We start from the raw sequence: 18,499 nt of genomic DNA on the forward strand, positions 1-18,499 counted from the left end.
AATAAACCAACTTTCCTAAATCAATAAACCAAACTTTCCTAAATCAATAAACCAACTTTCCTAAATCAAACTTTCCTAAATGAATAAACCAACTTACCTAAATCAATAAACCAACTTTCCTAAATCAATAAACCAACTTTCCTAAATCAATAAACCAACTTTCCTAAATCAATAAACCAACTTTCCTAAATCAATAAACCAACTTTCCTAAATCAATAAACCAAACTTTACAAGTGGTGCATTTTTGGACAGGGCTTGTGATAGGACATTGGATAACAAAACCAAACTGTTGTAAGAAATATTTTATTTTTTTACGTTTTCAAAATTGCATTACATATTTACAATTCTTTGATGTCATGAAAACGGATGTTCCTACAGTTGACAGCAGTGAACTCCACTTGTTACAGTAACGTAAAACTTTCTGTCTCCTGTTTCCCTTTATAATGTAAACCAATGAGGAGAAAGAGGCAAAGTGGTATAAATCAAAGTAAAGTAGAGGGCATCCCTTGTAACATTTCTACAACAGATCATCAACAAGTATCATGAGTTTCACATATTACAAGAGAGGACATTGGAGGTTCCCCTGAAAGAGTCGTGATTATAATGTTTTATCAAAACGTTCAGCGAATCAAAAAGCAAAAAGCAAAACCAGTTTATTAAGAAATGAGGACACAGATGCGTAGTCAAGGTAACAGGCCGAGCGAGTGAGTTGCCTCTAAGGACTCGGGAGTTCTGCGCTTTGTGTTTGACTCGAAGCTGAACCAGTGAAAGGTTTACTTCCTCTATGAGATGCGGTTCACTGGAAAGGAGCGTCAGAGCGGTATCAGAATTCCTCCTCTGCGTTACGGCTGCGCGAGGCCTTCAGCTGTTGGAGACGCTCCATACACTCGTTGACGCTGCGCTCGCCGTGCACCTTGTTGTCACGCGTACGCACGTTCACCGTCTCGCTGGTCTTCTCCTTCTCTCCCACAACTGGACAGAAAAGAGAAGTTCATTATGATTTAATGTCTTGACTGTTTAGTGATAAACAAAACTGTAAATTGCTTCTCTGTTACGCTTTCAAGTAGGATCCCTGAGATGACTAATACAATCGATTATGGCCAGTCATTTCCAGCTGTCTATTTAACACGTCTGCGGTTTACTCAAAAACCTATAGAATCAGATTTATAGTCAGCTTAACATTTTTTATGTTGTTCAAGGCTCAAACTCCCATGATTCCATTTGGCAAAACCACTCCCACCGTCACCGACCCGGCAGCCATTGTGCACTTTCTAAACAGCCTATATTTTCATATCGAATTACTTGTAAACTTCATACATTTTATTAGTTCCAATCGGCCTCCAGTGTGGTTGGATGGCTGCTTAGACAGCCGAGGCTGGATTGGTCCGTTATCGTTGAACACACTACTTCAGATGCAGCAGGTTTAGCTAGCTAGCATTGCTAACGTTACGTTAGCACCAAAGACAGGCTGAGAGACGATGATTCCGTAATGATTCGCCTGTAAGTTTCACAATAAATGTGTTCTTTTAACAGACCTACGTGTTGTTAGACGGTTGTTTAAGACAGTCGCTAAGATGTAACTCCGCTGTTATTGTTGCAAACACATTTCAGATCTAGCAGTCGGGCTAACTAGCTAGTTGGTGACAAGGACATGACTTATGACTTGCTTGGAATGTGGTTTAAAACCTCAAAGATCCACCCCTTTTCTTCAATTTTGACTTAAAATGACATACCCAAATCTAACTTCCTGTAGCTCAGGCCCTGAAGCAAGGATATGCATATTCTTGGTAAGGAAACCTATTTTGAAAGGAAACCTATTTTACCATTGTGGAAATGTGAAAGAAATGTAGGCGAACACAATATATCTGGTGAAAGATAATACAAAGAACCAACCATTTTGTATTTTTTTTGTACCATCATCTTTGAAATGCAAGACAAAGGTTATAACGTATTATAGAAGCACAGCTGCTATTTAGATTTTGGCCCACTAGATGGCAGCAGTGTACATGCAACGTTTTAGACTGATCCAATGAACCACTTCATTTCTGGGAAAAAATCTCACCAAGACTGCTTAAAGGTGCCTAATTTGTTTATTATTAACTTTAAGTTAAAATCTGTGCATTCTCCTCAAACAATAGCATGGTATTATTTCACTGTAATAGCTACTGTAAATTGGACAGTGCAGTTAGATTAACAAGAATTTAAGCTTTCTGCCAACATCAGATATGTCTATGTCCTGGGAAATGTTATTGTTACTTACACCCTCATGTTAATCGCATTAGCCTACGTTAGCTCAACCGGGACACCAATGCCAAAGTTAAGACATTAGCTGAGATGAAACTGTTAGTTGCAAACACGTAATTTTAGATCCCCAGACTATCTGCATTGACCCCCGTTTTCACTAAGTGTTGGGGAACTAACCGTTTCATCTTAGCGACCGTCTTAACACAATTTTCAATGACGGCCTAGGAACAGTGGGTCAACTGCCTTGTTCAGGGGCAGGGCGACAGATTTTTACCTTGTCAGCTCAAGGATTCGATCTTGGAACCTTTCGGTTACTAGTCCACCCGCGCCTCTAACCACCAGGCTACCTGCCGCCCCAGGAGTAGGTGTCCAAACGATTTAGCGTTACTGTGTGTGTGTATATATATATATACACATATATATATACGTATATATACACACAACTGTTCAATAGTTTGGGGTCACTTAAATGTCCTTGTTTTTGAAGGAAAAACACATTTATTTGTCTGATTGACTGAAACGAACTGTAACTCAGTAAACTCTGACATTGTTGTATGTTGCCTTTATATTTATGTTCAGTGAACATAATATTAAATAGTCTTTATATTTAAATTGTCTATATACTGTTTTTCACCAAATGTTAGGTCACACAGGCTGTCCCAACATGACATGAAAGTGAATTCTGGCAGTGTAAAAGGCCCTGACTCTTAAATGTTGTATTCTCGACCCATTTGATGAGAAACAAGTTAATGTGTTTGATAAGATTAAATTCTCTCAGGGGACCCAACATGTGTCCCGGAGCCCCAGTTTGGGAACCACTCTACTACTAACCTCTCTCTGCTTGCTTCAATGCTTCCTCTCTCTGTGTATAACCTCTCTCCCTGCTTGCTTCAATGCTTCCTCTCTCTGTGTATAACCTCTCTCCCTGCTTGCTTCAATGCTTCCTCTCTCTGTGTATAACCTCTCTCCCTGCTTGCTTCAATGCTTCCTCTCTCTGTGTATAACCTCTCTCCCTGCTTGCTTCAATGCTTCCTCTGTGTAGAACCTCTCTCCCTGCTTGCTTCAATGCTTCCTCTCTCTGTGTATAACCTCTCCCTGCTTGCTTCAATGCTTCCTCTCTCTGTGTATAACCTCTATCCCTGCTTGCTTCAATGCTTCCTCTCTCTGTGTATAACCTCTCTCTCTGCTTGCTTCAATGCTTCCTCTGTGTATAACCTCTCTCCCTGCTTGCTTCAATGCTTCCTCTCTCTGTGTAGAACCTCTCTCCCTGCTTGCTTCAATGCTTCCTCTCTCTGTGTATAACCTCTCTCCCTGCTTGCTTCAATGCTTCCTCTCTCTGTGTATAACCTCTCTCCCTGCTTGCTTCAATGCTTCCTCTCTCTGTGTATAACCTCTCTCTCTGCTTGCTTCAATGCTTCCTCTCTCTGTGTATAACCTCTCTCTCTGCTTGCTTCAATGCTTCCTCTCTCTGTGTATAACCTCTCTCCCTACTTGCTTCAATGCTTCCTCTCTCTGTGTATAACCTCTCTCCCTGCTTGCTTCAATGCTTCCTCTCTCTGTGTATAACCTCTCTCAAAGCCCAAAGCCCATACTATCTGATCTACTGTAGCTGGTAATACCCCACCACTCAGCCCATACCCTAGACCCCAGCACTCAGCCCATACCCTAGACCCCAGCACTCAGCCCATACCCTAGACCCCACCACTCAGCCCATACCCTAGACCCCACCACTCAGCCCATACCCTAGACCCCACCACTCAGCCCATACCCTAGACCCCAGCACTCAGCCCATACCCTAGACCCCAGCACTCAGCCCATACCCTAGACCCCAGCACTCAGCCCATACCCTAGACCCCAGCACTCAGCCCATACCCTAGACCCCAGCACTCAGCCCATACCCTAGACCCCAGCACTCAGCCCATACCCTAGACCCCACCACTCAGCCCATACCCTAGACCCCAGCACTCAGCCCATACCCTAGACCCCACCACTCAGCCCATACCCTAGACCCCAGCACTCAGCCCATACCCTAGACCCCAGCACTCAGCCCATACCCTAGACCCCAGCACTCAGCCCATACCCCAGCACTCAGCCCATACCCTAGACCCCACCACTCAGCCCATACCCTAGACCCCACCACTCAGCCCATACCCTAGACCCCACCACTCAGCCCATACCCTAGACCCCACCACTCAGCCCATACCCTAGACCCCAGCACTCAGCCCATACCCTAGACCCCAGCACTCAGCCCATACCCTAGACCCCACCACTCAGCCCATACCCTAGACCCCACCACGCAGCCCAAAGCCCATACCCTAGACCCCACCACCACTACTTACCCAGGATGAAATTGTACTGTGCCAGCTGTGCGTTACGTATCTTCTTGTTCAGGGTGCAGCTGGCATCACAGTCCACGTCTGTCATCAGACCTCCACGGTGGAAATCATCACGGATCTTCTGAGCATAGTCATCCAGGGTGGGTCCTACAGGTACCACCATCACCTGACGAGGGGACAGCCACAGGGGCCTGGGGAGAGGAGGGTATTGACATCTTATTACCGTGTTTTTAACCGGTTAAAACTCTAAGCAGCTGCTTTGGACGCGGTACCAGCTCCGGCCATTTGGGGTAACCCAATCATTTTATTTTCAGTACTAGTATTACCAGCTACAGTAGATCAGATAGTAGTAGTATCAGTACTAGTATTACCAGCTACAGTAGATCAGATAGTATCAGTACTAGTATTACCAGCTACAGTAGATTATATAGTATCAGTACTAGTATTACCAGCTACAGTAGATTAGATAGTATCAGTACTAGTATTACCAGCTACAGTAGATTATATAGTATCAGTACTAGTATTACCAGCTACAGTAGATCAGATAGTATCAGTACTAGTATTACCAGCTACAGTAGATTAGATAGTAGTAGTATCAGTACTAGTATTACCAGCTACAGTAGATTAGATAGTAGTAGTATCAGTACTAGTATTACCAGCTACAGTAGATTAGATAGTAGTAGTATCAGTACTAGTACTACCAGCTACAGTAGATTAGATAGTATCAGTACTAGTATTACCAGCTACAGTAGATTAGATAGTATCAGTACTAGTATTACCAGCTACAGTAGATCAGATAGTATCAGTACTAATATTACCAGCTACAGTAGATTAGATAGTAGTAGTATCAGTACTAGTATTACCAGCTACAGTAGATTAGATAGTAGTAGTATCAGTACTAGTATTACCAGCTACAGTAGATTAGATAGTAGTAGTATCAGTACTAGTATTACCAGCTACAGTAGATCAGATAGTGGTAGTATCAGTACTAGTATTACCAGCTACAGTAGATCAGATAGTATCAGTACTAGTATTACCAGCTACAGTAGATTAGATAGTAGTAGTATCAGTACTAGTATTACCAGCTACAGTAGATTAGATAGTAGTAGTATCAGTACTAGTATTACCAGCTACAGTAGATTAGATAGTAGTAGTACTAGTATTACCAGCTACAGTAGATTAGATAGTATCAGTACTAGTATCACCAGCTACAGTAGATTAGATAGTAGTAGTATCAGTACTAGTATTACCAGCTACAGTAGATCAGATAGTATCAGTACTAGTATTACCAGCTACAGTAGATTAGATAGTAGTAGTATCAGTACTAATATTACCAGCTACAGTAGATCAGATAGTAGTAGTATCAGTACTAGTATTACCAGCTACAGTAGATCAGATAGTATCAGTACTAGTATTACCAGCTACAGTAGATTAGATAGTAGTAGTATCAGTACTAGTATTACCAGCTACAGTAGATTAGATAGTAGTAGTATCAGTACTAGTATTACCAGCTACAGTAGATTAGATAGTAGTAGTATCAGTACTAGTATTACCAGCTACAGTAGATTAGATAGTAGTAGTATCAGTACTAGTATTACCAGCTACAGTAGATCAGATAGTATCAGTACTAGTATTACCAGCTACAGTAGATCAGATAGTAGTAGTATCAGTACTAGTATTACCAGCTACAGTAGATTAGATAGTAGTAGTATCAGTACTAGTATTACCAGCTACAGTAGATTAGATAGTATCAGTACTAGTATTACCAGCTACAGTAGATCAGATAGTATCAGTACTAGTATTACCAGCTACAGTAGATCAGATAGTATCAGTACTAGTATTACCAGCTACAGTAGATCAGATAGTATCAGTACTAGTATTACCAGCTACAGTAGATCAGATAGTATCAGTACTAGTATTACCAGCTACAGTAGATCAGATAGTAGTAGTATCAGTACTAGTATTACCAGCTACAGTAGATTAGATAGTATCAGTACTAGTATTACCAGCTACAGTAGATTAGATAGTATCAGTACTAGTATTACCAGCTACAGTAGATCAGATAGTAGTAGTATCAGTACTAGTATTACCAGCTACAGTAGATCAGATAGTAGTAGTATCAGTACTAGTATTACCAGCTACAGTAGATTAGATAGTAGTAGTATCAGTACTAGTATTACCAGCTACAGTAGATCAGATAGTATCAGTACTAGTATTACCAGCTACAGTATATTAGATAGTAGTAGTATCAGTACTAGTATTACCAGCTACAGTAGATTAGATAGTAGTATCAGTACTAGTATTACCAGCTACAGTAGATTAGATAGTAGTAGTATCAGTACTAGTATTACCAGCTACAGTAGATTAGATAGTAGTAGTATCAGTACTAGTATTACCAGCTACAGTAGATTAGATAGTATCAGTACTAGTATTACCAGCTACAGTAGATCAGATAGTAGTAGTATCAGTACTAGTATTACCAGCTACAGTAGATCAGATAGTATCAGTACTAGTATTACCAGCTACAGTAGATCAGATAGTAGTAGTACTAGTATTACCAGCTACAGTAGATCAGATAGTATCAGTACTAGTATTACCAGCTACAGTAGATTAGATAGTATCAGTACTAGTATTACCAGCTACAGTAGATTAGATAGTATCAGTACTAGTATTACCAGCTACAGTAGATCAGATAGTATCAGTACTAGTATTACCAGCTACAGTAGATTAGATAGTAGTAGTATCAGTACTAGTATTACCAGCTACAGTAGATTAGATAGTATCAGTACTGGTATTACCATCTAAAGTAGATTAGATAGTAGTAGTATCAGTACTAGTATTACCAGCTACAGTAGATTAGATAGTATCAGTACTAGTATTACCAGCTACAGTAGATTAGATAGTATCAGTACTAGTATTACCAGCTATAGTAGATTAGATAGTAGTATCAGTACTAGTATTACCAGCTACAGTAGATCAGATAGTAGTAGTACTAGTATTACCAGCTACAGTAGATCAGATAGTATCAGTACTAGTATTACCAGCTACAGTAGATCAGATAGTATCAGTACTAGTATTACCAGCTACAGTAGATTAGATAGTAGTAGTATCAGTACTAGTATTACCAGCTACAGTAGATCAGATAGTATCAGTACTAGTATTACCAGCTACAGTAGATTAGATAGTAGTAGTATCAGTACTAGTATTACCAGCTACAGTAGATTAGATAGTAGTAGTATCAGTACTAGTATTACCAGCTACAGTAGATCAGATAGTAGTATCAGTACTAGTATTACCAGCTACAGTAGATCAGATAGTATCAGTACTAGTATTACCAGCTACAGTAGATCAGATAGTAGTAGTATCAGTACTAGTATTACCAGCTACAGTAGATTAGATAGTATCAGTACTAGTATTACCAGCTACAGTAGATTAGATAGTAGTAGTATCAGTACTAGTATTACCAGCTACAGTAGATTAGATAGTAGTAGTATCAGTACTAGTATTACCAGCTACAGTAGATCAGATAGTATCAGTACTAGTATTACCAGCTACAGTAGATCAGATAGTATCAGTACTAGTATTACCAGCTACAGTAGATTAGATAGTAGTAGTATCAGTACTAGTATTACCAGCTACAGTAGATTAGATAGTATCAGTACTAGTATTACCAGCTACAGTAGATCAGATAGTATCAGTACTAGTATTACCAGCTACAGTAGATCAGATAGTAGTAGTATCAGTACTAGTATTACCAGCTACAGTAGATTAGATAGTAGTAGTATCAGTACTAGTATTACCAGCTACAGTAGATCAGATAGTATCAGTACTAGTATTACCAGCTACAGTAGATCAGATAGTAGTAGTACTAGTATTACCAGCTACAGTAGATCAGATAGTATCAGTACTAGTATTACCAGCTACAGTAGATTAGATAGTAGTAGTATCAGTACTAGTATTACCAGCTACAGTAGATTAGATAGTATCAGTACTAGTATTACCAGCTACAGTAGATTAGATATTAGTAGTATCAGTACTAGTATTACCAGCTACAGTAGATTAGATAGTAGTAGTATCAGTACTAGTATTACCAGCTACAGTAGATTAGATAGTAGTAGTATCAGTACTAGTATTACCAGCTACAGTAGATTAGATAGTAGTAGTATCAGTACTAGTATTACCAGCTACAGTAGATTAGATAGTAGTAGTATCAGTACTAGTATTACCAGCTACAGTAGATTAGATAGTATCAGTACTAGTATTACCAGCTACAGTAGATCAGATAGTAGTAGTATCAGTACTAGTATTACCAGCTACAGTAGATCAGATAGTAGTAGTATCAGTACTAGTATTACCAGCTACAGTAGATTAGATAGTAGTAGTACTAGTATTACCAGCTACAGTAGATTAGATAGTAGTAGTATCAGTACTAGTATTACCAGCTACAGTAGATTAGATAGTATCAGTACTAGTATTAACAGCTACAGTAGATTATATAGTATCAGTACTAGTATTACCAGCTACAGTAGATTAGATAGTAGTAGTATCAGTACTAGTATTACCAGCTACAGTAGATTAGATAGTGTAACAGTCCTGACCTGTTTTATGTTGTTTTTTATGTGTTTATGGTCAGGGCATGTGTTTTGGGTGGGCAGTCTATGTTATCTGTTTCTATGTTGGTTTTGGGTTACCTGGTATGGCTCTTGATTAGAGGCAGGTGGTTTGCGTTTTCCTCTAATTAAGAGTCATATTTAGGTAGGGCGTTCTCACTGTTTGTTTGTGGGTGATTGTCTCCTGTGATGTCTTTCGTCGTTGTCGATGTGTTTTCACTTACGGGACTGTTTGGCTGTTCGTGTGTTTCGATGTAACGTTCCTGTCCGTGAGTTTACGTTTGTGATGTGAGTTTATGTTCAGGTTCCGTTCTACGTCGTTTTGTTATTTTGTAGTTTTGAAAGTGTTTTGTTTTGTTTCGTTACCATCGTATTTATAATAGATGGCTTATTTCCCTGAACCCGCATTTTGGTCAGAAGATCCTTCTCTCCTCACCTCATCTGAGGATGAGGAAAGCGACAGCCGTAACAGATAGTATCAGTACTAGTATTACCAGCTACAGTAGATTAGATAGTAGTAGTATCAGTACTAGTATTACCAGCTACAGTAGATCAGATAGTATCAGTACTAGTATTACCAGCTACAGTAGATTAGATAGTAGTAGTATCAGTACTAGTATTACCAGCTACAGTAGATCAGATAGTATCAGTACTAGTATTACCAGCTACAGTAGATTAGATAGTAGTAGTATCAGTACTAGTATTACCAGCTACAGTAGATTAGATAGTAGTAGTATCAGTACTAGTATTACCAGCTACAGTAGATTAGATAGTAGTAGTATCAGTACTAGTATTACCAGCTACAGTAGATCAGATAGTAGTAGTACTAGTATTACCAGCTACAGTAGATCAGATAGTATCAGTACTAGTATTACCAGCTACAGTAGATTAGATAGTAGTAGTATCAGTACTAGTATTACCAGCTACAGTAGATCAGATAGTATCAGTACTAGTATTACCAGCTACAGTAGATCAGATAGTGGTAGTATCAGTACTAGTATTACCAGCTACAGTAGATCAGATAGTGGTAGTATCAGTACTAGTATTACCAGCTACAGTAGATCAGATAGTAGTAGTATCAGTACTAGTATTACCAGCTACAGTAGATCAGATAGTAGTAGTATCAGTACTAGTATTACCAGCTACAGTAGATCAGATAGTATCAGTACTAGTATTACCAGCTACAGTAGATCAGATAGTAGTAGTATCAGTACTAGTATTACCAGCTACAGTAGATTAGATAGTAGTAGTATCAGTACTAGTATTGCCAGCTACAGTAGATTATATATTAGTAGTATCAGTACTAGTATTACCAGCTACAGTAGATTAGATAGTAGTAGTATCAGTACTAGTATTACCAGCTACAGTAGATCAGATAGTATCAGTACTAGTATTACCAGCTACAGTAGATCAGATAGTATCAGTACTAGTATTACCAGCTACAGTAGATTAGATAGTAGTAGTATCAGTACTAGTATTACCAGCTACAGTAGATTAGATAGTATCAGTACTAGTATTACCAGCTAAAGTAGATTAGATAGTAGTATCAGTACTAGTATTACCAGCTACAGTAGATTATATAGTAGTAGTATCAGTACTAGTATTAACAGCTACAGTAGATTAGATAGTAGTAGTATCAGTACTAGTATTGCCAGCTACAGTAGATTATATATTAGTAGTATCAGTACTAGTATTACCAGCTACAGTAGATCAGATAGTAGTAGTATCAGTACTAGTATTACCAGCTACAGTAGATCAGATAGTAGTAGTATCAGTACTAGTATTACCAGCTACAGTAGATCAGATAGTAGTAGTATCAGTACTAGTATTACCAGCTACAGTAGATCAGATAGTAGTAGTATCAGTACTAGTATTACCAGCTACAGTAGATCAGATAGTATCAGTACTAGTATTACCAGCTACAGTAGATCAGATAGTAGTAGTATCAGTACTAGTATTACCAGCTACAGTAGATTAGATAGTAGTAGTATCAGTACTAGTATTACCAGCTACAGTAGATTAGATAGTATCAGTACTAGTATTACCAGCTACAGTAGATTAGATATTAGTAGTATCAGTACTAGTATTACCAGCTACAGTAGATTAGATAGTAGTAGTATCAGTACTAGTATTACCAGCTACAGTAGATCAGATAGTATCAGTACTAGTATTACCAGCTACAGTAGATCAGATAGTATCAGTACTAGTATTACCAGCTACAGTAGATCAGATAGTAGTAGTACTAGTATTACCAGCTACAGTAGATCAGATAGTATCAGTACTAGTATTACCAGCTACAGTAGATCAGATAGTGGTAGTATCAGTACTAGTATTACCAGCTATAGTAGATTAGATAGTAGTATCAGTACTAGTATTACCAGCTACAGTAGATCAGATAGTATCAGTACTAGTATTACCAGCTACAGTAGATTAGATAGTAGTAGTATCAGTACTAGTATTACCAGCTACAGTAGATTAGATAGTATCAGTACTAGTATTACCAGCTACAGTAGATCAGATAGTATCAGTACTAGTATTACCAGCTACAGTAGATCAGATAGTATCAGTACTAGTATTACCAGCTACAGTAGATTAGATAGTAGTAGTATCAGTACTAGTATTACCAGCTACAGTAGATTAGATAGTATCAGTACTAGTATTACCAGCTAAAGTAGATTAGATAGTAGTAGTATCAGTACTAGTATTACCAGCTACAGTAGATCAGATAGTAGTAGTATCAGTACTAGTATTACCAGCTACAGTAGATTAGATAGTATCAGTACTAGTATTACCAGCTAAAGTAGATTAGATAGTAGTAGTATCAGTACTAGTATTACCAGCTACAGTAGATCAGATAGTAGTAGTATCAGTACTAGTATTACCAGCTACAGTAGATTAGATAGTATCAGTACTAGTATTACCAGCTACAGTAGATTAGATAGTAGTAGTATCAGTACTAGTATTACCAGCTACAGTAGATTAGATAGTAGTAGTATCAGTACTAGTATTACCAGCTACAGTAGATTAGATAGTAGTAGTATCAGTACTAGTATTACCAGCTACAGTAGATTAGATAGTAGTAGTATCAGTACTAGTATTACCAGCTACAGTAGATTAGATAGTAGTAGTATCAGTACTAGTATCACCAGCTACAGTAGATTAGATAGTAGTAGTATCAGTACTAGTATTACCAGCTACAGTAGATCAGATAGTATCAGTACTAGTATTACCAGCTACAGTAGATTAGATAGTAGTAGTATCAGTACTAGTATTACCAGCTACAGTAGATCAGATAGTATCAGTACTAGTATTACCAGCTACAGTAGATTAGATAGTAGTAGTATCAGTACTAGTATTACCAGCTACAGTAGATTAGATAGTATCAGTACTAGTATTACCAGCTACAGTAGATTAGATAGTATCAGTACTAGTATTACCAGCTACAGTAGATCAGATAGTAGTAGTATCAGTACTAGTATTACCAGCTACAGTAGATTAGATAGTAGTAGTATCAGTACTAGTATTACCAGCTACAGTAGATCAGATAGTATCAGTACTAGTATTACCAGCTACAGTAGATCAGATAGTATCAGTACTAGTATTACCAGCTACAGTAGATTAGATAGTAGTAGTATCAGTACTAGTATTACCAGCTACAGTAGATTAGATAGTATCAGTACTAGTATTACCAGCTACAGTAGATTATATAGTAGTAGTATCAGTACTAGTATTAACAGCTACAGTAGATTAGATAGTAGTAGTATCAGTACTAGTATTACCAGCTACAGTAGATCAGATAGTAGTATCAGTACTAGTATTACCAGCTACAGTAGATTAGATAGTAGTAGTATCAGTACTAGTATTACCAGCTACAGTAGATTAGATAGTAGTATCAGTACTAGTATTAACAGCTACAGTAGATTAGATAGTAGTAGTATCAGTACTAGTATTACCAGCTACAGTAGATTAGATAGTAGTAGTATCAGTACTAGTATTACCAGCTACAGTAGATTAGATAGTAGTAGTATCAGTACTAGTATTACCAGCTACAGTAGATTAGATAGTAGTAGTATCAGTACTAGTATTACCAGCTACAGTAGATTAGATAGTAGTAGTATCAGTACTAGTATTACCAGCTACAGTAGATTAGATAGTAGTATCAGTACTAGTATTACCAGCTACAGTAGATTAGATAGTATCAGTACTAGTATTACCAGCTACAGTAGATTAGATAGTAGTAGTATCAGTACTAGTATTACCAGCTACAGTAGATTAGATAGTATCAGTACTAGTATTACCAGCTACAGTAGATCAGATAGTATCAGTACTAGTATTACCAGCTACAGTAGATCAGATAGTATCAGTACTAGTATTACCAGCTACAGTAGATCAGATAGTATCAGTACTAGTATTACCAGCTACAGTAGATCAGATAGTATCAGTACTAGTATTACCAGCTACAGTAGATTAGATAGTAGTAGTATCAGTACTAGTATTACCAGCTACAGTAGATTAGATAGTAGTATCAGTACTAGTATTACCAGCTACAGTAGATTAGATAGTATCAGTACTAGTATTACCAGCTACAGTAGATTAGATAGTAGTAGTATCAGTACTAGTATTACCAGCTACAGTAGATCAGATAGTATCAGTACTAGTATTACCAGCTACAGTAGATCAGATAGTATCAGTACTAGTATTACCAGCTACAGTAGATTAGATAGTAGTAGTATCAGTACTAGTATTACCAGCTACAGTAGATCAGATAGTAGTAGTATCAGTACTAGTATTACCAGCTACAGTAGATCAGATAGTAGTAGTATCAGTACTAGTATTACCAGCTACAGTAGATCAGATAGTAGTAGTATCAGTACTAGTATTACCAGCTACAGTAGATCAGATAGTAGTAGTATCAGTACTAGTATTACCAGCTACAGTAGATCAGATAGTATCAGTACTAGTATTACCAGCTACAGTAGATCAGATAGTAGTAGTATCAGTACTAGTATTACCAGCTACAGTAGATTAGATAGTAGTAGTATCAGTACTAGTATTACCAGCTACAGTAGATTAGATAGTATCAGTACTAGTATTACCAGCTACAGTAGATCAGATAGTATCAGTACTAGTATTACCAGCTACAGTAGATCAGATAGTATCAGTACTAGTATTACCAGCTACAGTAGATTAGATAGTAGTAGTATCAGTACTAGTATTACCAGCTACAGTAGATTAGATAGTATCAGTACTAGTATTACCAGCTACAGTAGATTAGATATTAGTAGTATCAGTACTAGTATTACCAGCTACAGTAGATTAGATAGTAGTAGTATCAGTACTAGTATTACCAGCTACAGTAGATCAGATAGTATCAGTACTAGTATTACCAGCTGCAGTAGATCAGATAGTATCAGTACTAGTATTACCAGCTACAGTAGATCAGATAGTAGTAGTACTAGTATTACCAGCTACAGTAGATCAGATAGTATCAGTACTAGTATTACCAGCTACAGTAGATCAGATAGTGGTAGTATCAGTACTAGTATTACCAGCTATAGTAGATTAGATAGTAGTATCAGTAATAGTATTACCAGCTACAGTAGATCAGATAGTATCAGTACTAGTATTACCAGCTACAGTAGATTAGATAGTATCAGTACTAGTATTACCAGCTACAGTAGATCAGATAGTATCAGTACTAGTATTACCAGCTACAGTAGATCAGATAGTATCAGTACTAGTATTACCAGCTACAGTAGATTAGATAGTAGTAGTATCAGTACTAGTATTACCAGCTACAGTAGATTAGATAGTATCAGTACTAGTATTACCAGCTAAAGTAGATTAGATAGTAGTAGTATCAGTACTAGTATTACCAGCTACAGTAGATCAGATAGTAGTAGTATCAGTACTAGTATTACCAGCTACAGTAGATTAGATAGTATCAGTACTAGTATTACCAGCTAAAGTAGATTAGATAGTAGTAGTATCAGTACTAGTATTACCAGCTACAGTAGATCAGATAGTAGTAGTATCAGTACTAGTATTACCAGCTACAGTAGATTAGATAGTATCAGTACTAGTATTACCAGCTACAGTAGATTAGATAGTAGTAGTATCAGTACTAGTATTACCAGCTACAGTAGATTAGATAGTAGTAGTATCAGTACTAGTATTACCAGCTACAGTAGATTAGATAGTAGTAGTATCAGTACTAGTATTACCAGCTACAGTAGATTAGATAGTAGTAGTATCAGTACTAGTATCACCAGCTACAGTAGATTAGATAGTAGTAGTATCAGTACTAGTATTACCAGCTACAGTAGATCAGATAGTATCAGTACTAGTATTACCAGCTACAGTAGATTAGATAGTAGTAGTATCAGTACTAGTATTACCAGCTACAGTAGATCAGATAGTATCAGTACTAGTATTACCAGCTACAGTAGATTAGATAGTAGTAGTATCAGTACTAGTATTACCAGCTACAGTAGATTAGATAGTATCAGTACTAGTATTACCAGCTACAGTAGATTATATAGTAGTAGTATCAGTACTAGTATTAACAGCTACAGTAGATTAGATAGTAGTAGTATCAGTACTAGTATTACCAGCTACAGTAGATCAGATAGTAGTATCAGTACTAGTATTACCAGCTACAGTAGATTATATAGTAGTAGTATCAGTACTAGTATTAACAGCTACAGTAGATTAGATAGTAGTAGTATCAGTACTAGTATTACCAGCTACAGTAGATTAGATAGTAGTAGTATCAGTACTAGTATTACCAGCTACAGTAGATTAGATAGTAGTAGTATCAGTACTAGTATTACCAGCTACAGTAGATTAGATAGTAGTAGTATCAGTACTAGTATTACCAGCTACAGTAGATTAGATAGTAGTAGTATCAGTACTAGTATTACCAGCTACAGTAGATTAGATAGTAGTATCAGTACTTGTATTACCAGCTACAGTAGATTAGATAGTATCAGTACTAGTATTACCAGCTACAGTAGATTAGATAGTAGTAGTATCAGTACTAGTATTACCAGCTACAGTAGATTAGATAGTATCAGTACTAGTATTACCAGCTACAGTAGATTAGATAGTATCAGTACTAGTATTACCAGCTACAGTAGATCAGATAGTATCAGTACTAGTATTACCAGCTACGGTAGATTAGATAGTAGTAGTATCAGTACTAGTATTACCAGCTACAGTAGATTAGATAGTATCAGTACTAGTATTACCAGCTACAGTAGATTAGATAGTAGTAGTATCAGTACTAGTATTACCAGCTACAGTAGATTAGATAGTAGTAGTATCAGTACTAGTATTACCAGCTACAGTAGATTAGATAGTAGTAGTATCAGTACTAGTATTACCAGCTACAGTAGATTAGATAGTAGTAGTATCAGTACTAGTAATACCAGCTACGGTAGATTAGATAGTAGTAGTATCAGTACTAGTATTACCAGCTACAGTAGATTAGATAGTAGTAGTATCAGTACTAGTATCACCAGCTACAGTAGATTAGATAGTAGTAGTATCAGTACTAGTATTACCAGCTACAGTAGATCAGATAGTATCAGTACTAGTATTACCAGCTACAGTAGATTAGATAGTAGTAGTATCAGTACTAGTATTACCAGCTACAGTAGATCAGATAGTATCAGTACTAGTATTACCAGCTACAGTAGATTAGATAGTAGTAGTATCAGTACTAGTATTGCCAGCTACAGTAGATTATATATTAGTAGTATCAGTACTAGTATTACCAGCTACAGTAGATTAGATAGTAGTATCAGTACTATTATTACCAGCTACAGTAGATCAGATAGTATCAGTACTAGTATTACCAGCTACAGTAGATCAGATAGTATCAGTACTAGTATTACCAGCTACAGTAGATTAGATAGTAGTAGTATCAGTACTAGTATTACCAGCTACAGTAGATCAGATAGTAGTAGTATCAGTACTAGTATTACCAGCTACAGTAGATCAGATAGTAGTAGTATCAGTACTAGTATTACCAGCTACAGTAGATCAGATAGTAGTAGTATCAGTACTAGTATTACCAGCTACAGTAGATCAGATAGTAGTAGTATCAGTACTAGTATTACCAGCTACAGTAGATCAGATAGTATCAGTACTAGTATTACCAGCTACAGTAGATCAGATAGTAGTAGTATCAGTACTAGTATTACCAGCTACAGTAGATTAGATAGTAGTAGTATCAGTACTAGTATTACCAGCTACAGTAGATTAGATAGTATCAGTACTAGTATTACCAGCTACAGTAGATTAGATATTAGTAGTATCAGTACTAGTATTACCAGCTACAGTAGATTAGATAGTAGTAGTATCAGTACTAGTATTACCAGCTACAGTAGATCAGATAGTATCAGTACTAGTATTACCAGCTACAGTAGATCAGATAGTATCAGTACTAGTATTACCAGCTACAGTAGATCAGATAGTAGTAGTACTAGTATTACCAGCTACAGTAGATCAGATAGTATCAGTACTAGTATTACCAGCTACAGTAGATCAGATAGTGGTAGTATCAGTACTAGTATTACCAGCTATAGTAGATTAGATAGTAGTATCAGTACTAGTATTACCAGCTACAGTAGATCAGATAGTATCAGTACTAGTATTACCAGCTACAGTAGATTAGATAGTAGTAGTATCAGTACTAGTATTACCAGCTACAGTAGATTAGATAGTATCAGTACTAGTATTACCAGCTACAGTAGATCAGATAGTATCAGTACTAGTATTACCAGCTACAGTAGATCAGATAGTATCAGTACTAGTATTACCAGCTACAGTAGATTAGATAGTAGTAGTATCAGTACTAGTATTACCAGCTACAGTAGATTAGATAGTATCAGTACTAGTATTACCAGCTAAAGTAGATTAGATAGTAGTAGTATCAGTACTAGTATTACCAGCTACAGTAGATCAGATAGTAGTAGTATCAGTACTAGTATTACCAGCTACAGTAGATTAGATAGTATCAGTACTGGTATTACCAGCTAAAGTAGATTAGATAGTAGTAGTATCAGTACTAGTATTACCAGCTACAGTAGATCAGATAGTAGTAGTATCAGTACTAGTATTACCAGCTACAGTAGATTAGATAGTATCAGTACTAGTATTACCAGCTACAGTAGATTAGATAGTAGTAGTATCAGTACTAGTATTACCAGCTACAGTAGATTAGATAGTAGTAGTATCAGTACTAGTATTACCAGCTACAGTAGATTAGATAGTAGTAGTATCAGTACTAGTATTACCAGCTAC

At 37.0% G+C, this 18,499-nt stretch overlaps 1 protein-coding gene across 1 annotated transcript in view; it reads right to left on the minus strand.

The window, feature by feature from the left end:
* Positions 1-287: 287 nt before the first annotated feature.
* tars1 (threonyl-tRNA synthetase 1) overlaps positions 288-18,499 on the minus strand; it is a 155,328-nt gene continuing 137,116 nt past the window's right edge. Inside the window, exons 17-18 of the mRNA XM_055918669.1 lie at positions 4,584-4,771; positions 288-972 (exon numbers count right to left, since the gene is read on the minus strand). Of these exons, the coding sequence (XP_055774644.1) occupies positions 824-972; positions 4,584-4,771 (337 nt within the window). The 3' untranslated portion in view covers positions 288-823. The remainder of the gene's footprint in view (positions 973-4,583; positions 4,772-18,499) is intronic.

The sequence above is a fragment of the Salvelinus fontinalis genome, chromosome 4, assembly GCF_029448725.1.
Source record: "Salvelinus fontinalis isolate EN_2023a chromosome 4, ASM2944872v1, whole genome shotgun sequence".
In the NCBI taxonomy this organism is placed as follows: domain Eukaryota; kingdom Metazoa; phylum Chordata; class Actinopteri; order Salmoniformes; family Salmonidae; genus Salvelinus; species Salvelinus fontinalis.